At 50.8% G+C, this 24380-nt stretch overlaps 1 protein-coding gene across 1 annotated transcript; it reads left to right on the forward strand.

The window, feature by feature from the left end:
• Positions 1 to 614: 614 nt before the first annotated feature.
• il7r (interleukin 7 receptor) lies at positions 615 to 24041 on the forward strand. Its single transcript, XM_078206516.1, has 5 exons — positions 615 to 764; positions 2643 to 2820; positions 10695 to 10773; positions 19835 to 19910; positions 22470 to 24041. The coding sequence occupies exons 1-5, from the start codon at positions 651 to 653 to the stop codon at positions 23013 to 23015; spliced, it is 993 nt and encodes a 330-aa protein (XP_078062642.1). The 5' UTR covers positions 615 to 650; the 3' UTR covers positions 23016 to 24041.
• The last annotated feature ends 339 nt before the right edge of the window (positions 24042 to 24380 follow it).

Here is a 24380-nt window from a genome sequence, read left to right on the forward strand (position 1 = left end):
AGAGATAAACACACTGGACACACACACAGAGATGGATACCCACACTCTGAGGGACAGACGCATGGACGCGCACAGACACACTGAGGGACAAACTCTGGGCAAATTCACTCCTTTAGCCTATCCTGTCTTGCCCTCTGCACCCCCATTGCCTCACTTGCCCACACTCCATCTCCCATACTCAACTTGCCCTCTGCTCCTTTCCCCTTTACCTGAATCCTCACCCTCTACTTCCACCCTCACTACTCCCTACTCCTCACTGCTCTCCATCACTATCCTCAATCCCTCCTCCCTCACCTGCTGTCGCCTCCTCTGCCCACTCCATGCCCATTGCCCCTTCTCGACACTTGAGCAACTCCATCCCCTTAATCCGCCCCCCCCCGCCCCCCCCCCCCAATCACTGCCCCTGACCTCTCCTTCCAGTCGGCCATCTCTTGACCCTCTGGCTTTGCCACTTGCCTCTGTCCCCCTTCCTTAGCCACCTCGGGCCCTCTTCCCCCTTGAGAGTGCAGCTGAGTTCCACTCGGCAGTGAGGTGTCCATGTGCCCTGGGCTGTGTGTGAGTGCGAGGTACACCATGGTGAAGTGATGTGAGTGTGTGATTTCTCTGTAGTGAAGCCGGGACCCCCTTTCAGAGTGAATGTCACAGTGCTGATGGATGCTGAGGAAATTGAGCTGCTCTGGGCCATTCCCAGTGTCCGGTTCCAGGAGCTAACCAAGAACCTCCTTCACCAGATATCCTATCGGAGCCCAGAGTCCGAGTGGCAGGTAAGGAGGCAAAGCAGCTGTGCAATATTTACCACAGCTTAGCGATGGGGGGCAATCATTCCAGGCGACACTTACTGTGGAACTGTGATCGGTACAACTACTACTTCCATTTATATAGAATCTTTTCCCTGATAAAACTTCCCAAGGTGCAGTGATTATGAAACGATATGAGACAGAGGGGAATGGCAATCAGATAGTCAGAAACCTGGTCAAAGGGGTTGATTTAAGTCTTGAAGGTGAAAGTCAGATAGAGAGAGGGACAGACTTATTCACTGAGTATGTTTTAATGTTTAAGACAGAAATGCAGAGACTTCTAGCGAGCAAACATAACAAGGCACGTGTGGCAGTGCGGGGGAATGGGGTGAGATAGAAGATCTGCCAACGATCCCATTGTCATGTTCACCCAGCCCTGGATATTGGATAAACAGTTGGAGAATTTAGCCACAGTGGGAGAGTGGAGAGAGCTGGGGTGGGACTGGGGGGGCTGGGGTGGAGCCTGGACTAGGGGTGGGGCTGAGGTGGAGGTGAGGGTGGGGGAGGGGCAGGGGGTGAGGTGGGACTGGGAGGGGTGAGGATGGGGGTGGGGCTGGGGGTAGGGGAGGGGGGTGAGGTGGGAATGGGAGGGGGTGGGGGTGGGAGTAGAGGGGAGTGGGAGGGTGTGGATGTGGGGGTAAAGGGGAGTGGGAGGGTGTGGAGGTGGGGTGAGGAGGGGTGGGGTAGAGGTGAGGATGGGGTGGGGGTGGTCAGTGTCCGGGGGAAACCTAACGCTGTGTTTTGAGATGATGTCAGCGAGGGGCAGTGTGGAGATGAGGAACAGCGGGGCCCAGCATAGAGCCTCGGGGACACCGGAGGGAACGGAGTGTGAGGAGCAAGAGAATCCATTGCCACTGACTCTCTGGCTGTGATTGGAGAGGTCAGAATGGAGCCTGGGGGGGGCGGGGGGGGGGGGGGGGGGAGGAGCTGTCCCAGCCAGCTGGGCGAGAGTGGGGAGGGGGCTGGAGGAGGATGGGGTGGTCACTGTTTGAAAGGCTGCAGACAGCTCGAGGAGGACATGGAGGGGAGATTTGGGGAAGTGATGTGAATTTGATAAGAGCCATTGCAGCACCGTGCTGTGACAGAAACCTGATTGGAGGATTCAAATATGGAATTCCAGGGAAGATGGGCATGGATTTGGGAGGTGACAACCTTGTCCCGGTCTTTCCAGAGGAGAGGGAGGATGGAGACGGAGCAGTAGCTTGTAAAACATGGTGTGAAACAGGGTTGTTCATCGGGGGGTGGGGGGGGGGGGTGCGGATTTACATCAGAGAGGGGCAACAGCTGAAGAGAATATCAGCTAACATGGGGCAAGGACAGAGGTGTGGTGGTTAATGAGAATAGGGCCGAAGGAGCAGGAGGTCGGTCACAGCTCAGAGGCGGCATGACAGAGAGAGGGAGAGAAACTGGAGAAAGGGCCAGGGCTGGGTGAGGCCCAAAGCTTAGAGCAACAGTAGCAAAGGCAACTGATTGGGTGCTCTTGATCTGAATGACAAAGGAGTTCAGGAGCTCCTGCTGTTTGTAGTTTGAGGTTAGGGTGGAGAAGAAGAAGGAAAAGGGGGACGATATCCAGATAAAACTGTCAAAAGACAGAGGGAGGAGGTGATGGGGTGGACAAGCAGAGAGATTCGAAGAGAAAGAGGGAGCGGGGGGAGATCAGGATGTCCCACCACCCACTGTGACATTCTCCATGGTGGAGGCGGGTACGGAGACTCCACGGTGAGTGGGATGGGGTCTTCTCCCTTCAGTCAGGTCCAGTTAAGGAGATGATCGAGCAACTGTCTCTGTCGTAGAGTAATACAGACAACTCACGCTCTGTTCATTTCCCTTCCTCTGTCCCATCAGCTCCTGAATGTAACTGTCTGCTCAGTCAGACTACTGATGAAGCACTTGATTCCAAACTCCAAGTACATGGTTCGGATACGCTCGATCCCTGGTCATAACTATTTCAGAGGAATATGGAGTGATTGGAGTCAAACTGTGAATTTCAAAACCCCATCAAGCGCCTCCACATTGAGTACAGGTACAACCACTCAGCAAGCACCATGAGTCAATCTGGATAGAAGTTGCTCACGTACATTAATAGGCTCACACAATGTGTGTGTGGGAATTACCCACACACGGACTGTAAGAAATTCAACAATGTTTAAAATGATGAAAGGATGGGACAGGCTACATCGACACAGAGGGCGGAATTTTACCGGCACGTCTGTCCGAGGCCAACGGAGAATGCTGTTTTCCGAGCCTCATCCACCCCCGGAATTGGGGCGGGCGTGCCGGTTAAATTCTGGCCGGAGTGTCTGCAGTGAGTAAAGGCTCTGGAACAAGAGCCGCACAGATAGAAGCTTAAATAGCAGGGATTTGGAACAGCAAGCATGAGAAACATCTTCAGAGAATTGTGAAAGTGCGATTTAGACAGAAAGGGCGGCACGGTAGCACACTGGTTAGCACTGCTGCTTCACAGCTCCAGGGTCCTGGGTTCGATTCCCGGCTCGGGTCACTGAATGTGTGGAGTTTGCACATTCTCCTCGTGTCTGCGTGGGTTTCCTCCGGGTGCTCCGGTTTCCTCTCACAGTCCAAAGATGTGCGGGTTAGGTTGATTGGCCAGGTTTTTAAAAAACAAAATTGCCCCTTAGAGTCCTGGGAGGTGTAGGTTAGAGGGATTAGCGGGTAAATATGTGGGGGTAGGGCCTGGGTGGGATTGTGGTCGGTGCAGACTCGATGGGCCGAATGGCCTCCTTCTGCACTGTAGGGTTTCTATGATTCTATGATATTCAGGATTGAATTGGAGAGGTGATTGGAGGAAATGATGATGAGGGTTTGGGTAGAGGGTGGGTGAATGTGACTGGAATGATTTGGCGTGGAGGGTAAACACTAGCACAGACTGGTGGGGCTGAATGGCCTGTGTGTGTTGTGTATATTTTTTGGAGATTGAACACATCAAGTGAACATGGACACAACGTAATGTAGTTCATTTTGGTGGTTCATTTTGGCAGGTCAAATAGGATGGCGGAATATAGCATTAATGGTAGGACTCTTGGCAGAGTGGAAGATCGGAAGGATCTTGGGGTCCGAGTTCATAGGACGCTCAAAGCAGCTGTGCAGGTTGAGGCTGTGGTTAAGGCGTATGGAATACTGGCCTTCATCAATAGAGGAATTGAGTTTAGGAGTCGTGAGATAATGTTGCAGCTATATAGGACCCTGGTCAGACCCCACCTGGAGTACTGTGCTCAGTTCTGGTCGCCTCATTACAGGAAGGATGTGGAAGCCATAGAAAGGGTGCAGAGGAGATTTACAAGGATGTTGCCTGGGTTGGGGGGCATGCCTTATGAGGATAGGTTGAGTGAGCTCGGCCTTTTCTCCTTGGAGAGACGAAGGATGAGGGGTGACCTGATAGAGGTGTATAAGATGTTGAGAGGTATTAATCGAGTGGACAGTCAGAGGCTTTTTCCTAGGGCTGAAATGGTTGCCACAAGAGGACACAGGCTTAAGATGCTGGGGAGTAGGTACAGAGGAGATGTCAGGGGTGAGTTTTTCACTCAGAGGGTGGTGGGCACGTGGAATGGGCTGCCAGCAGCAGTGGTGGAGGCGGATTTGATAGGGTCTTTTAAGAGACTTTGAGATAATTACATGGAACTTAGTAAGATAGAGGGTTATAGGTAAGCCTAGTAATCGCTAAGGTAGGGACATGTTCGGCACAACTTTTTGGGCTGAAGGGCCTGTATTGTGCTGTAGTTTTTCTATGTTTTGATGTAAATAAGAATGAGGAGGAGTAGGTCACTCGGGTCCACTGCTCGCGTTCCGCCATTCAATATGATCCTGCTTAATCGGATTCTGTCTTGGCAACAACGTGATGCTGAACCTGTAACAACCAACTGCATGTGAGAGGATTGAAGCTCAGCTTGCATGAGCTCTTAGAGTCCAAAGTCTCTTTTGATTTGTTCACAGGATGTTGGTGTCACATGCCAGCATTTATTCCCCATCCCTAATTGTCCTTGAGAAAGTGGTGGCCTTTTTGAACTGCTGGAACCCATGTGTTCTGGTACACCCACAGTGCTGAGGGAGGGAGTTCCAGGATGACAGGGAAGGGACCGCGATATATTTCCAAGTCAGGATGGTTTCCGTGCATCAGATATCCTTGTCCTTCTAGGTACAGGTCGCGAGTTCAGAGGGTATTGTTGACAAAGCCTTGGTGAGTTGCTATAGTGCAACTTCAGTTTCCAATGTGCATCAGCAGTGGAGAGAGGTGGACAGTTTAAGATGGTAGATGGGGTGCCAACTCAGTGAGCTGCTTTGTCATGGCTGGTGTTCAGCTTCTTGAGTTTTTGCAGGAGCGACAGCCATCTAAGCAAGTGTGAGAGGGGCCTCAGAGAAACATTTAAACTCCTGCTGGGAATGGACAGGCTAGATGGGGGAAGAATGTTCCTGATGTTGGGGAAGTGCAGAACTAGGGGTCACAGTCTAAGAATAAGGGTTAAGTCATTCAGGACTGAGATAAGGAAGAACTTCTTCACTCAGAGAGTTGTGAACCTGTGGAATTCTCTACCACAGAAAGCTGTTGGGACCAGTTTGTTAGATATAGAACATAGAACATAGAAAAGCTACAGCACAAACAGGCCCTTCAGCCCACAAGTTACGCCGAACATGTCCCTACCTACTAGGCTTACCTATAACCCTCTATCTTACTAAGTTCCATGTAATTATCCAAAAGTCTCTTAAAAGACCCTATCAAATCCGCCTCCACCACCATGACCGGCAGCCGATTCCACGCACCCACCACCCTCTGAGTGAAAAACTTACCCCTAACATCTCCTCTACACCTACTCCCCAGCACCCTAAACCTGTGACCTCTTGTGGCAACCATTTCAGCCCTAGGAAAAAGCCTCTGACTGTCCACTCGATTAATACCTCTCAACATCTTATACACCTCTATCAGGTCACCCCTCATCCTTCGCCTCTCCAAGGAGAAAAGACCTAGCTCTCTCAACCTATCCTCATAAGGCATGCCACCTAATCCAGGCAACATCCTTGTAAATCTCCTCTGCACCCTTTCTATGGCTTCCACATCCTTTCTGTAATGAGGCGACCAGAACTGGGCACAGTACTCCAGGTGGGGTCTGACCAGGGTCCTATACAGCTGCAGCATTATCTCCCGATTTCTAAACTCAATTCCTCTATTGATGAAGGCCAGTATTCCATACGCCTTCTTAACCACAGCCTCTACCTGCGACGCTGCTTTGAGCGTCCTATGAACCCGGACCCCAAGATCCTTCTGGTCTTCCACATTACCAAGCGTCTTACCCTTAATATTATATTCTTTCATCCTATTCGACCTGCCAAAATGAACCACCACACACTTATCTGGGTTGAACTCCATCTGCCACTTCTCCGCCCAGTCTTGCATCTTATCTATGTCTCGTTGCAACAGTTGACATCCCTCCACACTATCCACAACCCCACCAACCTTTGTGTCATCAGCAAACTTGCCAACCCATCCTTCCACTTCCTCATCCAGGTCATTTATAAAAATCACAAAGAGCAAGGGTCCTGGAACAGATCCCTGGGGCACTCCACTGGTGACCGACCTCCATGCTGAAAAAGACCCATCTACAACCACTCTTTGCCTTCTGTGGGCAAGCCAGTTCTGAATCCACAAGGCAATGTCCCCTTGTATCCCATGCCCCTTCACTTTCTCAATGAGCCTTGCATGGGGCACCTTATCAAACGCCTTGCTGAAATCCATATAAACTACATCTAACGCTCTTCCCTCGTCTCTGTGTCCAGTTACATCTTCAAAAAATTCAATTAGGCTCGTAAGGCATGATCTGCCTTGGACAAAGCTGTGCTGGCTATTTCTGATCATACTATTCCTCTCCAGATGTTCATAAATCCTGCCTCTCAGGATCTTCTCCATCAATTTACCTACCACTGAGGTTAGACTCACCGGTCTATAATTTCCTGGGCTATCTCTTCTCCCTTTCTTGAATAACGGAACCACATCCGCAATCCTCCAATCCTCCAGAACCTCTCCCGTCTCCATTGATGACGCAAGGATCATCGCCAGAGGCTCAGCAATCTCTTCCCTCGCCTCCCACAGTAACCTGGGGTACATCCCATCCGCTCCCAGTGATTTATCTAACTTGATGCTTTTCAAAAGCTCCAACACATCCTCTTTCCTAATGTCCATATGCTCAAACTTCTCAGTCCACTGCAAGTCTGCACTGCAACTACCAAGATCCTTTTCCACTGTGAATACTGAAGCAAAGTATTCATTGAGTACCTCTGCTATTTCAACCGGTTCTATACAGACTTTCCCACCGTCACATTTGATAGGTCCTACTCCTTCACATCTTATCCTCTTGCTCTTCACATACTTGTAGAATGCCTTGGGGTTTTCCTGTATCCTGTCTGCCAAGGCCTTCTCATGACCCCTTCTTGCTCTTCTAGAACCAGAGAACCATAGAAAATTACAGCTCAGAAACAGGCCTTTTGGCCCTTCTTGTCTGTGCCAAACCATTTTTTGCCTAGTCCCACTGACCTGCACTTGGACCATATCCCTCCACACCCCTCTCATCCATGAACCCGTCCAAGTTTTTCTTAAATGTTAAAAGTGGGTTAAAAGTAATTTACCACTTTATCCGGCAGCTCATTCCACACTCCCACCATTCTCTGCGTGAAGAAGCCCCCCCTAATATTCCCTTTAAACTTTTCTCCTTTCACCCTTAACCCATGCCCTCTGGTTTTTTTCTCCCCTCGCCTCAGCGGAAAAAGCCTGCTTGCATTCACTCTATCTATACCCATCAAAATCTTATACACCTCTATCAAATCTCCCCTCAATCTTCTACGCTCCAGGGAATAAAGTCCCAACCTATTCAATCTCTCTCTGTAACTCAGCTTCTCAAGTCCCGGCAACATCCTTGTGAACCTTCTCTGCACTCTTTCAACCTTATTTACATCCTTCCTGTAACTAGGTGACCAAAACTGTACACAATACTCCAAATTTGGCCTCACCAATGCCTTATATAACCTTACCATAACACTCCAACTTTTATACTCGATACTCCGATTTATAAAGGCCAATGTACCAAAGGCACTCTTTACGACCCTATCCACCTGTGACGTCACTTTGAGGGAATTCTGTACCTGTATTCCCAGATCCCTCTGTTCAACTGCACTCTTCAGAGTCCTACCATTTACCCTGTACGTTCTACTTTGGTTTGTCCTTCCAATGTGCAATATCTCACACTTGTCTGCGTTAAATTCCATTTGCCATTTTTCAGCCCATTTTTCTAGTTGGTCCAAATCCCTCTGCAAGCTTTGAAAACCTTCCTCACTGTCCACTACACCTCCAATCTTTGTATCATCAGCAAACTTGCTGATCCAATTGACCACATTATCATCCAGATCATTGATATAGATGACAAACAACAATGGACCCAACACCGATCCCTGCGGCACACCACTAGTCACAGGCCTCCACTCAGAGAAGCAATCCTCCACAACCACTCTCTGGCTTCTTCCATTGAGCCAGTGTCTTATCCAATTTACTACCTCCCCATGTATACCTAGCGACTGAACCTTCCTAACTAACCTCCCATGAGGGACCTTTTCAAAGGCCTTGCTGAAATCCAGGTAGACAACATCCACCGCCTTCCCTTCATCCACTTTCCTGGTAACCTCCTCGAAAAACTCTAATAGATTGGTCAAACATGACCTACCACGCACAAAGCCATGTTGACTCTCGCTAATAAGTCCCTGTCTATCCAAATATTTGTAGATCCTATCCCTTATCACACCTTCCAATAACTTGCCCACCACCGACGTCAAACTTACTGGCCTATAATTTCCCAGATTTCTTTTGGAACCTTTTTTAAACAACGGAACAACATGAGCCACCCTTCAATCATCCGGCACCTCCCCCGTGAATACTGACATTTTAAATATGTCTGCCAGGGCCCCTGCAAGTTCAACACTAGCTTCCCTCAAGGTCCGTGGGAAAACCCTGTCCGGTCCTGGGGATTTATCCACTCTGATTTGCCTCAAGACAGTAAGCACCTCCTCCCCTTTAATCTGTAAAGGTTCCATGACCTCCCTACCTGTTTGCCCTATTTCCGTAGACTCCATGCCCGTTTCCTCAGTAAATACGGATGCAAAAAAACCATTTAGTATCTCCCCCATTTCTTTTGGTTCCATACACAGTCTACCACTCTGGTCTTCAAGAGGACCAATTTTATCCCTCACTATCCTTTTGCTCCTAACATACCTATAGAAGCTCTTTGGATTTTCCTTCACTCTGTCTGCCAAAGCAACCTCATGTCTTCTTTTAGCCCTCCTGATTTCCCTCTTAAGTAGCTTCTTGCACTTTTTATACTCCTCGAGCATCTGATGTGTTCCTTGCTGCCTGTACATTTCATACAACTCTCTCTTCCTCTTAATCAGTGTTACAATCTCCCTCCAGAACCAAGGTTCCTTATTCCTATTTACTTTGCCTTTAATCCTGACAGGAACATACAAACTCTGCACTCTCAAAATTTCTCCTTTGAAGGCCTCCCACTTTCCATTTACATCCTTACCAGAGAACAGCCTGTGCCAATCCACACTTCCCAGATCCCTTCTCATTTCATCAAATTTGGCCTTTTTCCAGTTCAGAACTTCAACCCGAGGACCAGATCTATCCTTATCCATGATCAGGTTGAAACTAATGGCATTATGATCACAAAGGTCTATAATACAACCCCATTAATGTGGTCATACCTTTCCTGTTTCTCAGCTCCACCCATAGGGCCTCTGTAGACAAGCTCCCTAATCTATCCTGCCTGAGTACCGCTGTAACATTTTCCCTGACCAACAATGCCACCCCCCCCACCTTTTATCCCTCTGCCTCTATCCCGCCTGGAACATTGGAACCCTGGAACATTGAGCTGCCAGTCCTGCCCCTCCTGTAGCCAAGTTTCACTCATGGCTATAATGTCATATTTCCATGTGTCAATCCACGCCTTCAGCTCATCTGCCTTCCCCACAATACTCCTGGCATTGAAATAGACACACCTCAAAAGGTTATTTCCACCACACTCTACCCTTCCATTTGTGATTTTGCTTGAACTAACCTGTCTTTTTACCCCTGTTCCACTATCTGCTCTGGCACTCTGGTTCCCATCCCCCTGCAAATTTAATTTCCCTCTTAAGTTCCTTATGTTCAAGGGGGAACTGGACGTGGCCCTTGTGGCTAAAGGGATCAAGGGGTATGGAGAGAACGTGGGAGTGAGATACTGAAAGTGCATGATCAGCCATGATCATATTGAATGGTGGGGCAGGTTCGAAGGGCCGAATGGCCTCCTCCTGCACCTATTTACTATGTTTCTATGAGAGTATTGCAGCACACTCTTGATTTGTGTCTTGTAGATGGTGAACAAACTTTGGGGACTCAAATATCTAGATTGTTATCCACAGCAATGGTTAGTGTCACAGAATCACACAGCGCAGAAGAGGCCTTTTGGCCCATCAATTCTGCACCGACACATTAGAAACATCTGAACTCCCAACTAATCCCACTTGCCAGCACTTGGCCATCGCCCTGAATGTTATGATGTGCCAAGTACTCACCCAGATACTTTTTAAAGGATGTGAAGTATCCCGCCTCCACCACCCTCCCAGGCAGCACATTCCAGACCCTCACCACCCTCTGGGTGAAAAGGTTTTTGATTCTCACAACCTCAATGCTTCCTGTGGCATGCTGCTATGACACTGTAGTCAGTACGAACATACGAACCCATAAAAAGGCATAGTATAGAACATTAAAACATGTAGTGTTTACTGTATGAATGTGTTTTAAATGAGACAAGGACACTGTGATCTCACAAATCTGATACATGTTGATTTTCTGGCTTTTTTTTACAGGTGTGAAGGTAACAATCTCCTTGCTGATCCTACTTTTCTTCTTTCTTTTTGGCCTGAGTGCACTACTGTGGGAGAACAGGTCAGTCCCTGTTAACAACATTTACCACCACCAATTATAATGTGTCATAATTCCCCCACCCACACCCCCATGTACACTCCCCCCCATCACTGACCCTCCCCCATCACTGACTCTCCCCCCCATTCCCCCTCCCACATCCCCATGTACACTCCCCCCCATCACTGACTCTCCCCCATCACTGACTCTCTCCCCCCATTCCCCCTCCCACATCCCCATGGACACTCTCCCCTATCACTGACTCTCCCCCCCCATTCCCCCTCCCACATCCCCATGTACACTCTCCCCTATCACTGACTCTCCCCCCCCATTCCCCCTCCCACATCCCCATGTACACTCTCCCCCTATCACTGACTCTCCCCCCCCATTCCCCCTCCCACACCCCATGTACACTCTCCCCCTATCACTGACTCTCCCCCCCATTCCCCCTCCCACACCCCCGATGTACCCTCCCCCCTATCACTGACTCCCCCCCCATTCCCCCTCCCACAGCCCATGTACACTCTCCCCTATCACTGACTCTCCCCCCCATTCCCCCTCCCACATCCCCATGTACACTCTCCCCTATCACTGACTCTCCCCCCCCATTCCCCCTCCCACACCCCATGCACACTCTCCCCTATCACTGACTCTCCCCCCATTCCCCCTCCCACAGCCCATGTACACTCCCCCCTATCACTGACTCTCCCCCCATTCCCCCTCCCACACCCCCATGTACCCTCTCCCCTATCACTGACTCTCCCCCCCATTCCCCCTCCGACACCCCCATGTACCCTCTCCCCTATCACTGACTCTCCCCCCCCCATTCCCCCTCCCACACCCCATGTACACTCTCCCCTATCACTGACTCTCCCCCCCATTCCCCCTCCCACACCCCATGTACACTCTCCCCTATCACTGACTCTCCCCCCATTTCCCCTCCCACACCCCCATGTACACCCTCCCTCTGTTGTCAATTTGTTCGTTGGTATTGTTCTGGTAAATTCCACCAGTGTGAATCAAGTTAATTATCTTGCTGCCCCCAGGATTGAATCAGTTATTCCATCACAGTTTTCCAGGATTCTGGTAAAGTTGGGACCAGAGAGATGGGAATACCTATCCCTTTCCCAATCCTACATCCTGCCCGTCTGCGGCTGGCTCCAGTTTGTCGTGTTTTACTCGAATCCGTCGTTGCTGAAAGCATCATCCATGTCCTCAGCTGAACTCTGTGAAAATCCAATCCAGCAACTTCCAAATAATCCAGTTCAAATCAGCTTTTAAAGTTTATTTATTATTCACAAACAGGCTTACATTAAAACTGCAATGAAGTTACTGTGAAAATCCCCTAGTCGCCGCACTCTGGCGCCTGTTCGGGTACACTGAGTGAGAATTGAGCGTGGCCAATCTACCTAACCAGCACGGACTGTGGGAGGAAAGCGGAGCACCCGGAGGAAACCCACGCAGACACGGGGAGAACGTGCAGACTCCACACAGACAGTGACCCAAGCCGGGCATCGAACCCGGGTCCCTGGAACTGTGAGGCAGCAGTGCTAACCACTGTGCCACCGACATGGTTTTCTTATAAAAATACACTTTCAGTGACATCATCTGTGGAAACAAAGTTGTTTCTTCATCTCCAACCCACACCCCTCCCTATCTCTGTTACCTCCTCCAGCCCCTACACCACTCCCTATTTCTGTTACCTCCTCCAACTCCTACAACCTTCCCTATCTCTGTAACCTTCTCCAGCCCCTACAACTTTCCCTATCTCTGAAACCTCCTCCAGCCCCAACACGCCCTCCCTATCTCTGTAACCTCCTCCAGCAAGAAGTATCACAACACCAGGTTAAAGTCCAACAGGTGTATTTGGTAGCAAAAGCCACTAGCTTTCGGAGCGCTTGCTGCTCCTTCATCAGGTGAGCGGGAGTTCTGTTCACAAACAGGGCATATAAAAACACAAACTCAATTTACAAAATAATGGTTGGAATGCGAGTCTTTACAGGTAATCAAGTCTTAAAGGTACAGACAATGTGAGTGGAGAGAGCGTTAAGCACAGGTTAAAGAGATGTGTATTGTCTCCAGACAGGACAGTTAGTGAGATTTTGCAAATCCAGGCAAGTCGTGGGGGTTACAGATAGTGTGACATGAACCCAAGATCCTGGTTGGGGCCATCCTCATGTATGCGGAACTTGACTATCAGTCTCTGCTCAGCGACTCTGCGCTGTCGTGTGTCGTGAAGGCTGCCTTGGAGAACACTTACCCGAAGATCAGAGGCTGAATGCCCGTGACTGCTGAAGTGTTCTCCAACAGGAAGAGAACACTCTTGCCTGGTGATTGTCGAGCGGTGTTCATTCATCTGTTGTCGTAGTGTCTGCATGGTCTCCCCAATGTACCATGCCTCGGGACATCCTTTCCTGCAGCGTATCAGGTAGACAACGTTGGCCGAGTTGCAAGAGTATGTACCGTGTACCTGGTGGATGGTATTCTCACGTGAGATGATGGCATCCGTGTCGATGATCCGGCACGTGCTGCAGAGGTTGCTGTGGCAGGGTTGTGTGGTGTCGTGGTCACTGTTCTCCTGAAGGCTGGGTAGTTTGCTGTGGACAATGGTCTGTTTGAGGTTGTGCGGTTGTTTGAAGGCAAGAAGTGGGGGTGTGGGGATGGCCTTAGCGAGATGTTCATCTTCATCAATGACATTTTGAAGGCTCCGGAGAAGATGTCGTAGCTTCTCCGCTCCGGGGAAGTACTGGACGACAAAGGGTACTCTGTCCACCGTGTCCCGTGTTTGTCTTCTGAGGAGGTCGGTGCGGTTTTTCGCTGTGGCGCGTCGGAACTGTCGATCGATGAGTTGAGCGCCATATCCTGTTCTTATGAGGGCATCTTTCAGTGTCTGGAGGTGTCTGTTGCGATCCTCCTCATCCGAGCAGATCCTGTGTATACGGAGGGCTTGTCCGTAGGGGATGGCTTCTTTAACGTGTTTAGGGTGGAAGCTGGAGAAGTGGAGCATCGTGAGGTTATCCGTGGGCTTGTGGTACAGTGAAGTGCTGAGGTGACCGTCCTTAATGGAGATGCATGTGTCCAAGAATGCAACCGATTCCGGAAAGTAGTCCATGGTGAGTCTGATGGTGGGATGGAACTTGTTGATGTCATCATATAGTTGTTTCAGTGATTGTTCACCATGAGTCCAAAGGAAGAAAATGTCATCGATGTATCTAGTGTATAGCATCGGTTGAAGATCCTGTGCGGTGAAGGTCTTGTTCGAACCTGTGCATGAAGATGTTGGCATATTGAGGTGCGAATTTGGTCCCCATGGCTGTTCCGTGTGTTTGGATGAAGAACTGGTTGTTCGCTGGCTTCTCCACATCATGACTACCATCGACACTGCTAACTGCCGGCTCCAAGTGGAGAGGATCTCCAAGAAGATCGCGCATATCGACATCAAGTTTCTACAAAGATGCAAGAAAGCAGACAAGATACCGAAAGGCCTACAGATCACAAACCCACTCAGGTCAACCTACAACACAGGCTATGCTGAGAGACTTTGCCGTTGCACCTCTCTCGCACTCCTCAACCACCTCATACACCAACTCTACAGCAAACGCCGCAGCCTGGAAACCAAGACAGAGTCCATATTCTCAACTTGCGCTCAGGACGCAGACCAGCTGCGAAACTCTGCCAAGCAGACGAGACAACGGAACTACGCCATCTACATGCACACCAAGAACAGGAAACTTGAGAAACTTGGCATCACCACCAGCAGCAACCAAGCCTCCCCCGGTATCACAGTAGAAAACAGTACCACTGCAGGGAAGTCCATTGTCAACTTGTCGGACTACACACTTCAACCAGATGAAATCGAAGTTCTCAGCCGAAGGCTCAATTTCTGCCCCACCACCAAAATAGACCCCATCAGTCTCGCAGCAGACACAGAGGAATTCATCAGGCGAATGAGGCTGCGGGAGTTCTTCCACAAACCCCAAGAGGCCAACAGCGAACACAATGAGACAGCCAATGAACCGGAACAGCCAACAGAGAGATCCACAGTGCAACCGAAGAGGAAAGAGTCGAATTGGACTCCTCCGGAAGGCCGCTGCCCTCGACTTGACATGTATGCCCAAGCTGTCAGGAGGTGCGTCAACACCAGATTCATCAGCCGCACTTGCAAGACAGCCCCGAACATCACCCAAGCACAACGCAACACCATCCGCGCTCTCAAGACCAACCGCAACATTGTCATCAAACCAGCAGACAAAGGAGGGGCCATCGTCATACTGAACAGAACGGATTACTGCAAAGAAGTGTACCAACAAATGAACAAAAGGGAACACTACAGACAGTTACCCGCAGATCCGACCAAAGAACACACCTGTCAACTCAACACTCTGATCAAGACCTTTGATCCGGACCTTCAGAGCACCCTCTGTCCTCTCATCCCACATACTCCCCGCGTTGGAGATCTCTACTGCCTCCCGAAGATACACAAGGCAAACACACCCGGCCGTCCCATCGTTTCAGGCAATGGAACCCTGTGCGAGAACCTCTCCAGCTATGTCGAGGGCATCCTGAAACCCATTGCACAAAGAACCCCCAGCTTTTGTCGCGACACTACGGACTTCCTACAGAAACTCAACACACATGGAGCAGTTGAACCAGGAGCACTCCTTGTCACAATGGATGTCTCGGCACTCTACACCAGCATCCCGCACGACGATGGCATTGCTGCAACTGCCTCAGTACTCAACGCCGACAGCTGCCAGTTTCCGGATGCAATTTTATAACTCATCCGCTTCATCCTGGACCACAATGTCTTCACCTTCAACAACCAGTTCTTCATCCAGACACACGGAACAGCCATGGGTACCAAATTCGCACCTCAATATGCCAACATCTTCATGCACAGGTTCGAACAAGACTTCTTCACTGCACAGGATCTTCAACCGATGCTATACACTAGATACATCGATGACATTTTCTTCCTTTGGACTCATGGTGAACAATCACTGAAACAACTATATGATGACATCAACAAGTTCCATCCCGCCATCAGACTCACCATGGACTACTCTCCGGAATCGGTTGCATTCTTGGACACACACATCTCCATTAAGGATGGTCATCTCAGCACTTCACTGTACCGCAAGCCCACGGATAAACTCACGATGCTCCACTTCTCCAGCTTCCACCCTAAACACGTTAAAGGAGCCATCCCCTACGGACAAGCCCTCCGAATACACAGGATCTGCTCGGATGAGGAGGATCGCAACAGACACCTCCAGATGCTGAAAGATGCCCTCATAAGAACAGGATATGGCGCTCGTCTCATCGGTCGACAGTTCCGACGCGCCACAGCGAAAAACCGCACCGACCTCCTCAGAAGACAAACACGGGACACGGTGGATAGAGTACCCTTCGTCGTCCAGTACTTCCCCGGCGCGGAGAAGCTACAACATCTTCTCCGGAGCCTTCAACATGTCATTGATGAAGACGAATATCTCGCCAAGGCCATCCCCACACCCCCACTTCTGGCCTTCAAACAACCGCACAACCTCAAACAGACCATTGTCCGCAGCAAACTACCCAGCCTTCAGGAGAACAGTGACCATGACACCACACAACCCTGCCACAGCAACCTCTGCAGGACGTGCCGGATCATTGACACGGATGCCATCATCACACATGAGAACACCATCCACCAGGTACACGGTACATACTCTTGCAACTCGGCCAACGTTGTCCACCTGAAACGCTGCAGGAAAGGATGTCCCGAGGCATGGTACATTGGGGAGACCATGCAGACGCTACGACAACGGATGAATGAACACCGCTCGACAATCACCAGGCAAAAGTGTTCTCTTCCTGTTGGGGAACACTTCAGCGGTCACGGGCATTCGGCCTCTGATCTTCGGGTAAGCGTTCTCCAAGGCGGCCTTCACGACACACGACAGCGCAGAGTCGCTGAGCAGAAACTGATAGTCAAGTTCCGCACACATGAGGACGGCCTCAACCGAGGTCTTGGGTTCATGTCACACTATCTGTAACCCCCACGACTTGCCTGGACTTGCAAAATCTCACTAACTGTCCTGTCTGGAGACAATACACACCTCTTTAACCTGTGCTTAATGCTCTCTCCACTCACATTGTCTGTACCTTTATGACTTGATTACCTGTAAAGACTCGCATTCCAATCATTATTTTGTAAATTGAGTTTGTGTCTTTATATGCCCTGTTTGTGAACAGAACTTCCACTTACATAGAACAGTACAGCATAGAACAGGCCCTTCGGCCCACGATGTGGTGCCGTGCTTTATCTGAAACCAAAATCAAGCTATCCCACTCCCTATCATCCTGGTGTGCTCCATGTGCCTATCCAATAACCATTTAAATGTTCCTAAAGTGTCTGACTCCACTATCACTGCAGGCAGTCCATTCCACACCCCAACCACTCTCTGAGTAAAGAACCTACCTCGGACATCCTTCCTATATCTCCCACCATGAACCCTACCTGACGAAGGGACAGCCTGTTCCAAAAGCTCGTGGCTTTTGCTACCAAATAAACCTGTTGGACTTTAACCTGGTGTTGTGAGACTTCTTACTGTGTTTACCCCAGTCCAACGCCGGCATCTCCACATCATGACCTCCTCCAGCCCCAGAACTCTCCCTATCTCTGTAGCCTCTTCCAGCTCCAACAACCCTCCCTATCCCTGTAACCTCCTCCAGCTCCAAGAACACATCCGAGCTGGGGATTTGTCCACCTTAATGCATTTGAAGACACCCAACACTTCCTCCTTCATTATATTTACCTGCCCGAGAGTATTCAAACACTCCTCCCTCACCTCAATATCCCCCATACCCCTCTCTTAGGTGAATACCAATGCAAAGTACTCATTAAGGATCTCACCCACTTCCTGTGGCGCCATGCAAAACTTCCCTCCATTGTCCTTGAGTGGGCCAACTCTTTCCCTGGCTACCCTCTTGCTCCTGATATATGTACAAAATGTGGTCCTTAATGAGCCCTACTCTTTCCCTAGTTATCCTTAATATACTTGAAGAACAACTTCGGATTTTCCTTTATTCTCCCTGCCAGTATCCTTGCATGTCTCCTTTTGTGCTGGTTAGGTACATTGGCCATGCTAAATTCTCCCTCAGTGTACCCGAACAAGTGCTGGAGTATGGCGACTAGGGAATTTTCACTAACTTCATTGCAATGTTAATGTAAGCCGACTTGTGACACTAATGAATAAACTTGGTGGCAAAAGGTACATCACAGCCTTTCCTACACCCACTGCACCCCCATTTTCCACTCCACCAGTCACTCTTGGGACCCTTGCTGTTCCACATCTATGTTAATGACCTAGAGTTGGGTGCACTGGACACTGTTTGAAAACTTACGAATCATACAAAACTTGGAATTATTGTAAACTGTGAAGAGGACAGTATAGAACTTCAAAAGGACATAGACAAGTTGGTGGAGTGGGCAGAGAGGTGGCAGATGAAGTTCAATGTGGAGAAGTGTGAGGTGATGCGCTTTGGTAGGAAGAACATGGAGAGACAACATAAAATAAAGGGTACATCTGTAAAGGAGGTGCAGGAGCAGAAAGACCTGGGTGTGTCTGTGCATAAGACATCAAAGGTAGCAGGACAGGTGGACAGAGTGTTAATAAGGCATATTGTATCCTGAGGTTTATTAACAAGGACATAGATTCCAAGAATAAAGAGTTTATGATGAACTTGTGTGAGGTACGAGTTGGACCTCAGCTGGAATGTTGTGTACAGTTCTGGGCGCCACTCGATAGAAAGGATGTGGAGGCAGGAGAGAGTTCAGAAGAGGTTTACAAGAAAGGTGCCGGGGTGAGAAACTCCAGATATGAAGACAGATTGGAGAGGTTGGGACTGTTTTCTTGGTGAATGGAAGGTTGAACAAATATTTGGGAGTTGGAATGTCTTGTTGAAGTTGTACAAGACATTGGTAAGGCCAGACTTGGAATACTGTGTACAGTTCTGGTCACCCTATTATAGAAAGGATATTATTAAACTAGAAAGAGTGCAGAAAAGATTTACGAGGATGCTACTGGGGCTTGATGGTTTGAGTTATCAGGAGAGGCTGGATCGACTGGGACTTTTTTCTCTGGAGCGTAGGAGGCTGAGGGGTGACCTTATGGAGGTCTATAAAATAATGAGGGGCAGAGACAAGGTAGATAGTCAATATCTTTTCCCAAAGGTAGGGGAGTCTAAAACTAGAGGGCATGGGTTTAGGGAGCCTGTTTCCATGCTGTAAACCTCGAGGACTCTATTTGATCCAGGTGTTCAAAATCATGTGGGTCTGGACAGAGTCAACAGGGACAAACTGTTCCCATTGGGGGAGAATGGAGAGCCAGAGGAGAGTGAATAAAGGGGATTGGAAAGAAGCAATGGAGACGCGAGGAGAAACATTCCCACACAGCGAGTGGTTAGGATCTGGAATGCACTGTCTGAGAGTGTGGTGGAGACAGATTCACACAGCGAGTGGTTAGGATCTGGAATGCACTGTCTGAGAGTGTGGTGGAGACAGATTCACACAGCGAGTGGTTAGGATCTGGAACGCACTGTCTGAGAGTGTGGTGGAGACAGATTCACACAGCGAGTGGTTAGGATCAGGAATGCACTATCTGAGAGTGTGGTGGAGACAGATTCACACAGCGAGTGGTTAGGATCTGGAATGTACTGTCTGAGAGTGTGGTGGAGACAGATTCACACAGCGAGTGGTTAGGATCAGGAATGGGTAATCCCTGAATGATCCTTCAAAGAGCCGTCATGGATATGATGAGCAGAATGGCCTCCTTCAGTGCTGGAACCATTCTATGGAACTATTCCATGACACCTCCTCTACCCGACACGCGAGCAATCACAAACCCACATCTCGCTTCATTAGACTGCTACATCAGCCAATGATGTGGACATCAGCCAATCACAGGGCAGCACGATGCCAACAGCCACCTATCCCATGAAGAGGGAGTGTGTGGGAGACAGGGAATGTGAGCTTCCTGCTCAGATACTGAGCCACTCTCTCACAGCAAACAAGAAACTGACTCATTTCTTTCCTTGACAGGATCAAACCTCACATTTGGCCTAAAGTCCCAAATCCTAAATGTGCCCTGGAACGTATCTACATGAAACACGGCAAGGTAAGGCTCAGCACACAAGGTGGGAGTGTTTGATGGGGGACAGTGTAGCGGGAGCTTTACTCTGTATCTAACCCCGTGCTGTACCTGTCCTGGGAGTGTTTGATGGGGACAGTGTAGAGGGAGCTTTACTCTGTATCTAACCCCGTGCTGTACCTGTCCTGCGAGTGTTTGATGGGGACAGTGTAGAGGGAGCTTTACTTTGTATCTAACCCCGTGCTGTACCTGTCCTAGGAGTGTTTGATGGGGACAGTGTAGAGGGAGCTTTACTCTGTATCTAACCCCGTGCTGTACCTGTCCTGGGAGTGTTTGATGGGGGGATAGTGCAGAGGGAGCTTTACTCTGTATCTAACCCTGTGCTGTACCTGTCCTGGGAGTGTTTGATGGGGACAGTGTAGAGGGAGCTTTACTCTGTATCTAACCCCGTGCTGTACCTGTCCTGGGAGTGTTTGATGGGGACAGTGTAGAGGGAGCTTTACTCTGTATCTAACCCCGTGCTGTACCTGTCCTGGGAGTGTTTGATGGGGACAGTGTAGAGGGAGCTTTACTCTGTATCGAACCCCGTGCTGTACCTGTCCTGGGAGTGTTTGATGGGGACAGTGTAGAGGGAGCTTTACTCTGTATCTAACCCCGTGCTGTACCTGTCCTGGGAGTGTTTGATGGGGACAGTGTAGAGGGAGCTTTACTCTGTATCTAACCCCGTGCTGTACCTGTCCTGCGAATGTTTGATGGGGACAGTGTAGAGGGAGCTTTACTCTGTATCTAACACCGTGCTGTACCTGTCCTGGGGGTGTTTGATGGGGGACAGTGTAGAGGGAGCTTTACTCTGTATCTAACCCCGTGTTGTACCAGTCCTGGGAGTGTTTGATCGGGGGCAGTGTAGAGGGAGTTTTACTCTGTATCTAACCCCGTGCTGTACCTGTCCTGGGAGTGTTTGATGGGGACAGTGTAGAGGGAGCTTTACTCTGTATCTAACCCCGTGTTGTACCAGTCCTGGGAGTGTTTGATCGGGGGCAGTGTAGAGGGAGTTTTACTCTGTATCTAACCCCGTGCTGTACCTGTCCTGGGAGTGTTTGATGGGGACAGTGTAGAGGGAGCTTTACTCTGTATCTAACCCCGTGCTGTACCTGTCCTGGGAGTGTTTGATGGGGACAGTGTAGAGGGAGCTTTACTCTGTATCTAACCCCGTGCTGTACCTGTCCTGGGAGTGTTTGATGGGGACAGTGTAGAGGGAGCTTTACTCTGTATCTAACCCCGTGCTGTACCTGTCCTGCGAATGTTTGATGGGGACAGTGTAGAGGGAGCTTTACTCTGTATCTAACACCGTGCTGTACCTGTCCTGGGGGTGTTTGATGGGGGACAGTGTAGAGGGAGCTTTACTCTGTATCTAACCCCGTGTTGTACCAGTCCTGGGAGTGTTTGATCGGGGGCAGTGTAGAGGGAGTTTTACTCTGTATCTAACCCCGTGCTGTACCTGTCCTGGGAGTGTTTGATGGGGACAGTGTAGAGGGAGCTTTACTCTGTATCTAACCCCGTGTTGTACCAGTCCTGGGAGTGTTTGATCGGGGGCAGTGTAGAGGGAGTTTTACTCTGTATCTAACCCCGTGCTGTACCTGTCCTGGGAGTGTTTGATGGGGACAGTGTAGAGGGAGCTTTACTCTGTATCTAACCCCGTGCTGTACCTGTCCTGGGAGTGTTTGATGGGGACAGTGTAGAGGGAGCTTTACTCTGTATCTAACCCCGTGCTGTACCTGTCCTGGGAGTGTTTGATGGGGACAGTGTAGTTAATGTTGTGCCAGTGTCACAGCGCTGCGTCCTGCGCCAGTGTCACAGCGCTGCGTCCTCCGCCAGTGTCACAGCGCTGCGCCCTGCGCCAGTGTCACAGCGCTGCGCCCTGCGCCAGTGTCACAGCGCTGCGCCCTGCGCCAGTGTCACAGCGCTGCGCCCTGCGCCAGTGTCACAGCGCTGCGTCCTGCGCCAGTGTCACAGCGCTGCGTCCTGCGCCAGTGTCACAGCGCTGCGTCCTCCGCCAGTGTCACAGCGCTGCGTCCTCCGCCAGTGTCACAGCGCTGCGTCCTCCGCCAGTGTCACAGCGCTGCGCCCTGCGCCAGTGTCACAGCGCTGCGCCCTGCGCCAGTGTCACAGCGCTGCGCCCTGCGCCAGTGTCACAGCGCTGCGTCCTGCGCCAGTGTCACAGCGCTGCGTCCTGCGCCAGTGTCACAGCGCTGCGCCCTGCGCCAGTGTCACAGCGCTGCGTCCTGCGCCAGTGTCACAGCGCTGCGTCCTGCGCCAGTGTCACAGCGCTGCGTCCTGCGCCAGTGTCACAGCGCTGCGTCCTGCGCCAGTGTCACAGCGCTGCGCCCTGCGCCAGTGTCACAGCGCTGCGTCCTGCGCCAGTGTCACAGCGCTGCGCCCTGCGCCAGTGTCACAGCGCTGCGCCCTGCGCCAGTGTCACAGCGCTGCGTCCTCCGCCAGTGTCACAGCGCTGCGCCCTGCGCCAGTGTCACAGCGCTGCGTCCTGCGCCAGTGTCACAGCGCTGAGTGTTGTGTGCTCTGTTACAGGTGGGTGAAGTGAGTTTTAATCCATACACCTTCCTGGATGTGATGGTGAGCAGAGTGGATATGATTCAGATTAAAGGCGCCCAGATGTGCCATCGGAACCTGTCCGCAGTCTGCGAGGCTGCTGAGGGCAACAGCAACATCGAGAGGGAGCTGCTGTTATCAGCCAATCCCACTGTGGAGAGAGCAGGAAACATCAGGACCAGTATCCCACAGAGCGGATCGCACACCCCTGAGCCACACAACAGGGACAACAAGGCAGTGGAGCCTGAGAGAGGAGCCCGGATGTATAAGGGCGCCTCTGGCCCTCCATCCTGCCTCTCCCCAGGCATTCAACTCCGTGGCAGTGTGGGGACTCCCTGCAACTCACTGGGCCCCCTGACTGGGGACATCCCACATGGTGGAGCACCTTGTGTGGAAGAGAGCGCTCAGGTCACAGAGAGATCTGGGGTCAGAAGCACCAATCTGGGCTCAAATTTCCCTCGCAGCCCTGTTGCCCCTCCCGATGAATCATACATCACCATGTCCAATCTATATAAGATACAGTAGGGGGAGAGCCCAGACTGAGGCCCACACCCTGGAGGCCCAGACCAGAAGCCCACCCTGCCCAGGGCCAGACACGAGCCCCACACCCCAGGTTGATCCTTTGTTGGCCCACAGTTCCACATTCACTGGGTCCACACTTCACACACTGAAACTGCAGGTCCGAACACATATGCACTGTCAGAGGGTCAGTACTGAGGGAGTGCTGCACTGTCAGAGGGTCAGTATTGAGGGAGTGCCGCACTGTCAGAGGGTCAGTGCTGAGGGAGTGCCGCACTGTCAGAGGGTCAGTACTGAGGGAGTGCCGCACTGTCAGAGGGTCAGTGCTGAGGGAGTGCCGCACTGTCAGAGGGTCAGTACTGAAGGAGTGCCGCACTGTCAGAGGGTCAGTACTGAGGGAGTGCTGCACTGTCAGAGGGTCAGTGCTGAGGGAGTGCCGCACTGTCAGAGGGTCAGTACTGAGGGAGTGCCGCACTGTCAGAGGGTCAGTACTGAGGCAGTGCTGCACTGTCAGAGGGTCAGTACTGAGGGAGTGCTGCACTGTCAGAGGGTCAGTATTGAGGGAGTGCCGCACTGTCAGAGGGTCAGTGCTGAGGGAGTGCCGCACTGTCAGAGGGTCAGTACTGAGGGAGTGCCGCACTGTCAGAGGGTCAGTGCTGAGGGAGTGCCGCACTGTCAGAGGGTCAGTACTGAAGGAGTGCCGCACTGTCAGAGGGTCAGTACTGAGGGAGTGCTGCACTGTCAGAGGGTCAGTGCTGAGGGAGTGCCGCACTGTCAGAGGGTCAGTACTGAGGGAGTGCCGCACTGTCAGAGGGTCAGTACTGAGGCAGTGCTGCACTGTCAGAGGGTCAGTAGTGAGAGAGTGCCACACTGTCAGAGGGTCAGTGCTGAGGGAGTGCTGCACTGTCAGAGGGTCAGGACTGAGGGAGTGCTGCACTGTCAGAGGGTCAGGACTGAGGGAGTGCCGCACTGTCAGAGGGTCAGTACTGAGGCAGTGCTGCACTGTCAGAGGGTCAGTACTGCACTGTCAGAGGGTCAGTACTGAGGGAGTGCCGCACTGTCAGAGGGTCAGTACTGAGGGAGTGCCGCACTGTCAGAGGGTCAGTACTGAGGGAGTGCCGCACTGTCAGAGGGGCCACCTTTCAGATGAGACATTAAGCTGAGAGTCTGTCTTTTCTCTGATATCCATGTTCCTACACACACCTGTGAGAGAGCAGTTAAATCTTTCCCAGTATCCAGGTCATATATTAACTGGACAAGGTTACATTACTGTTTGTATGCTGATTGATTGCCCCGTTTTATCAATTCGAACACTAATCGTTATTACTGACCCACTGGCTCTGCACAGTTACATTTACAATCACAATCGCT

The sequence above is a fragment of the Mustelus asterias genome, unplaced genomic scaffold (genome assembly GCF_964213995.1).
Source record: "Mustelus asterias unplaced genomic scaffold, sMusAst1.hap1.1 HAP1_SCAFFOLD_1572, whole genome shotgun sequence".
In the NCBI taxonomy this organism is placed as follows: domain Eukaryota; kingdom Metazoa; phylum Chordata; class Chondrichthyes; order Carcharhiniformes; family Triakidae; genus Mustelus; species Mustelus asterias.

Excerpts from the sequence above, each read along its gene's own strand:
- il7r (XM_078206516.1), top strand. The coding sequence starts at position 651 with ATGGATGCTGAGGAAATTGAGCTGCTCTGGGCCATTCCCAGTGTCCGG. Across the intron at positions 2,821-10,694 it reads CGCCTCCACATTGAGTACAG|GTGTGAAGGTAACAATCTCC; the intron begins GTACAACCACTC and ends TTTTTTTTACAG. Across the intron at positions 19,911-22,469 it reads TCTACATGAAACACGGCAAG|GTGGGTGAAGTGAGTTTTAA; the intron begins GTAAGGCTCAGC and ends GCTCTGTTACAG.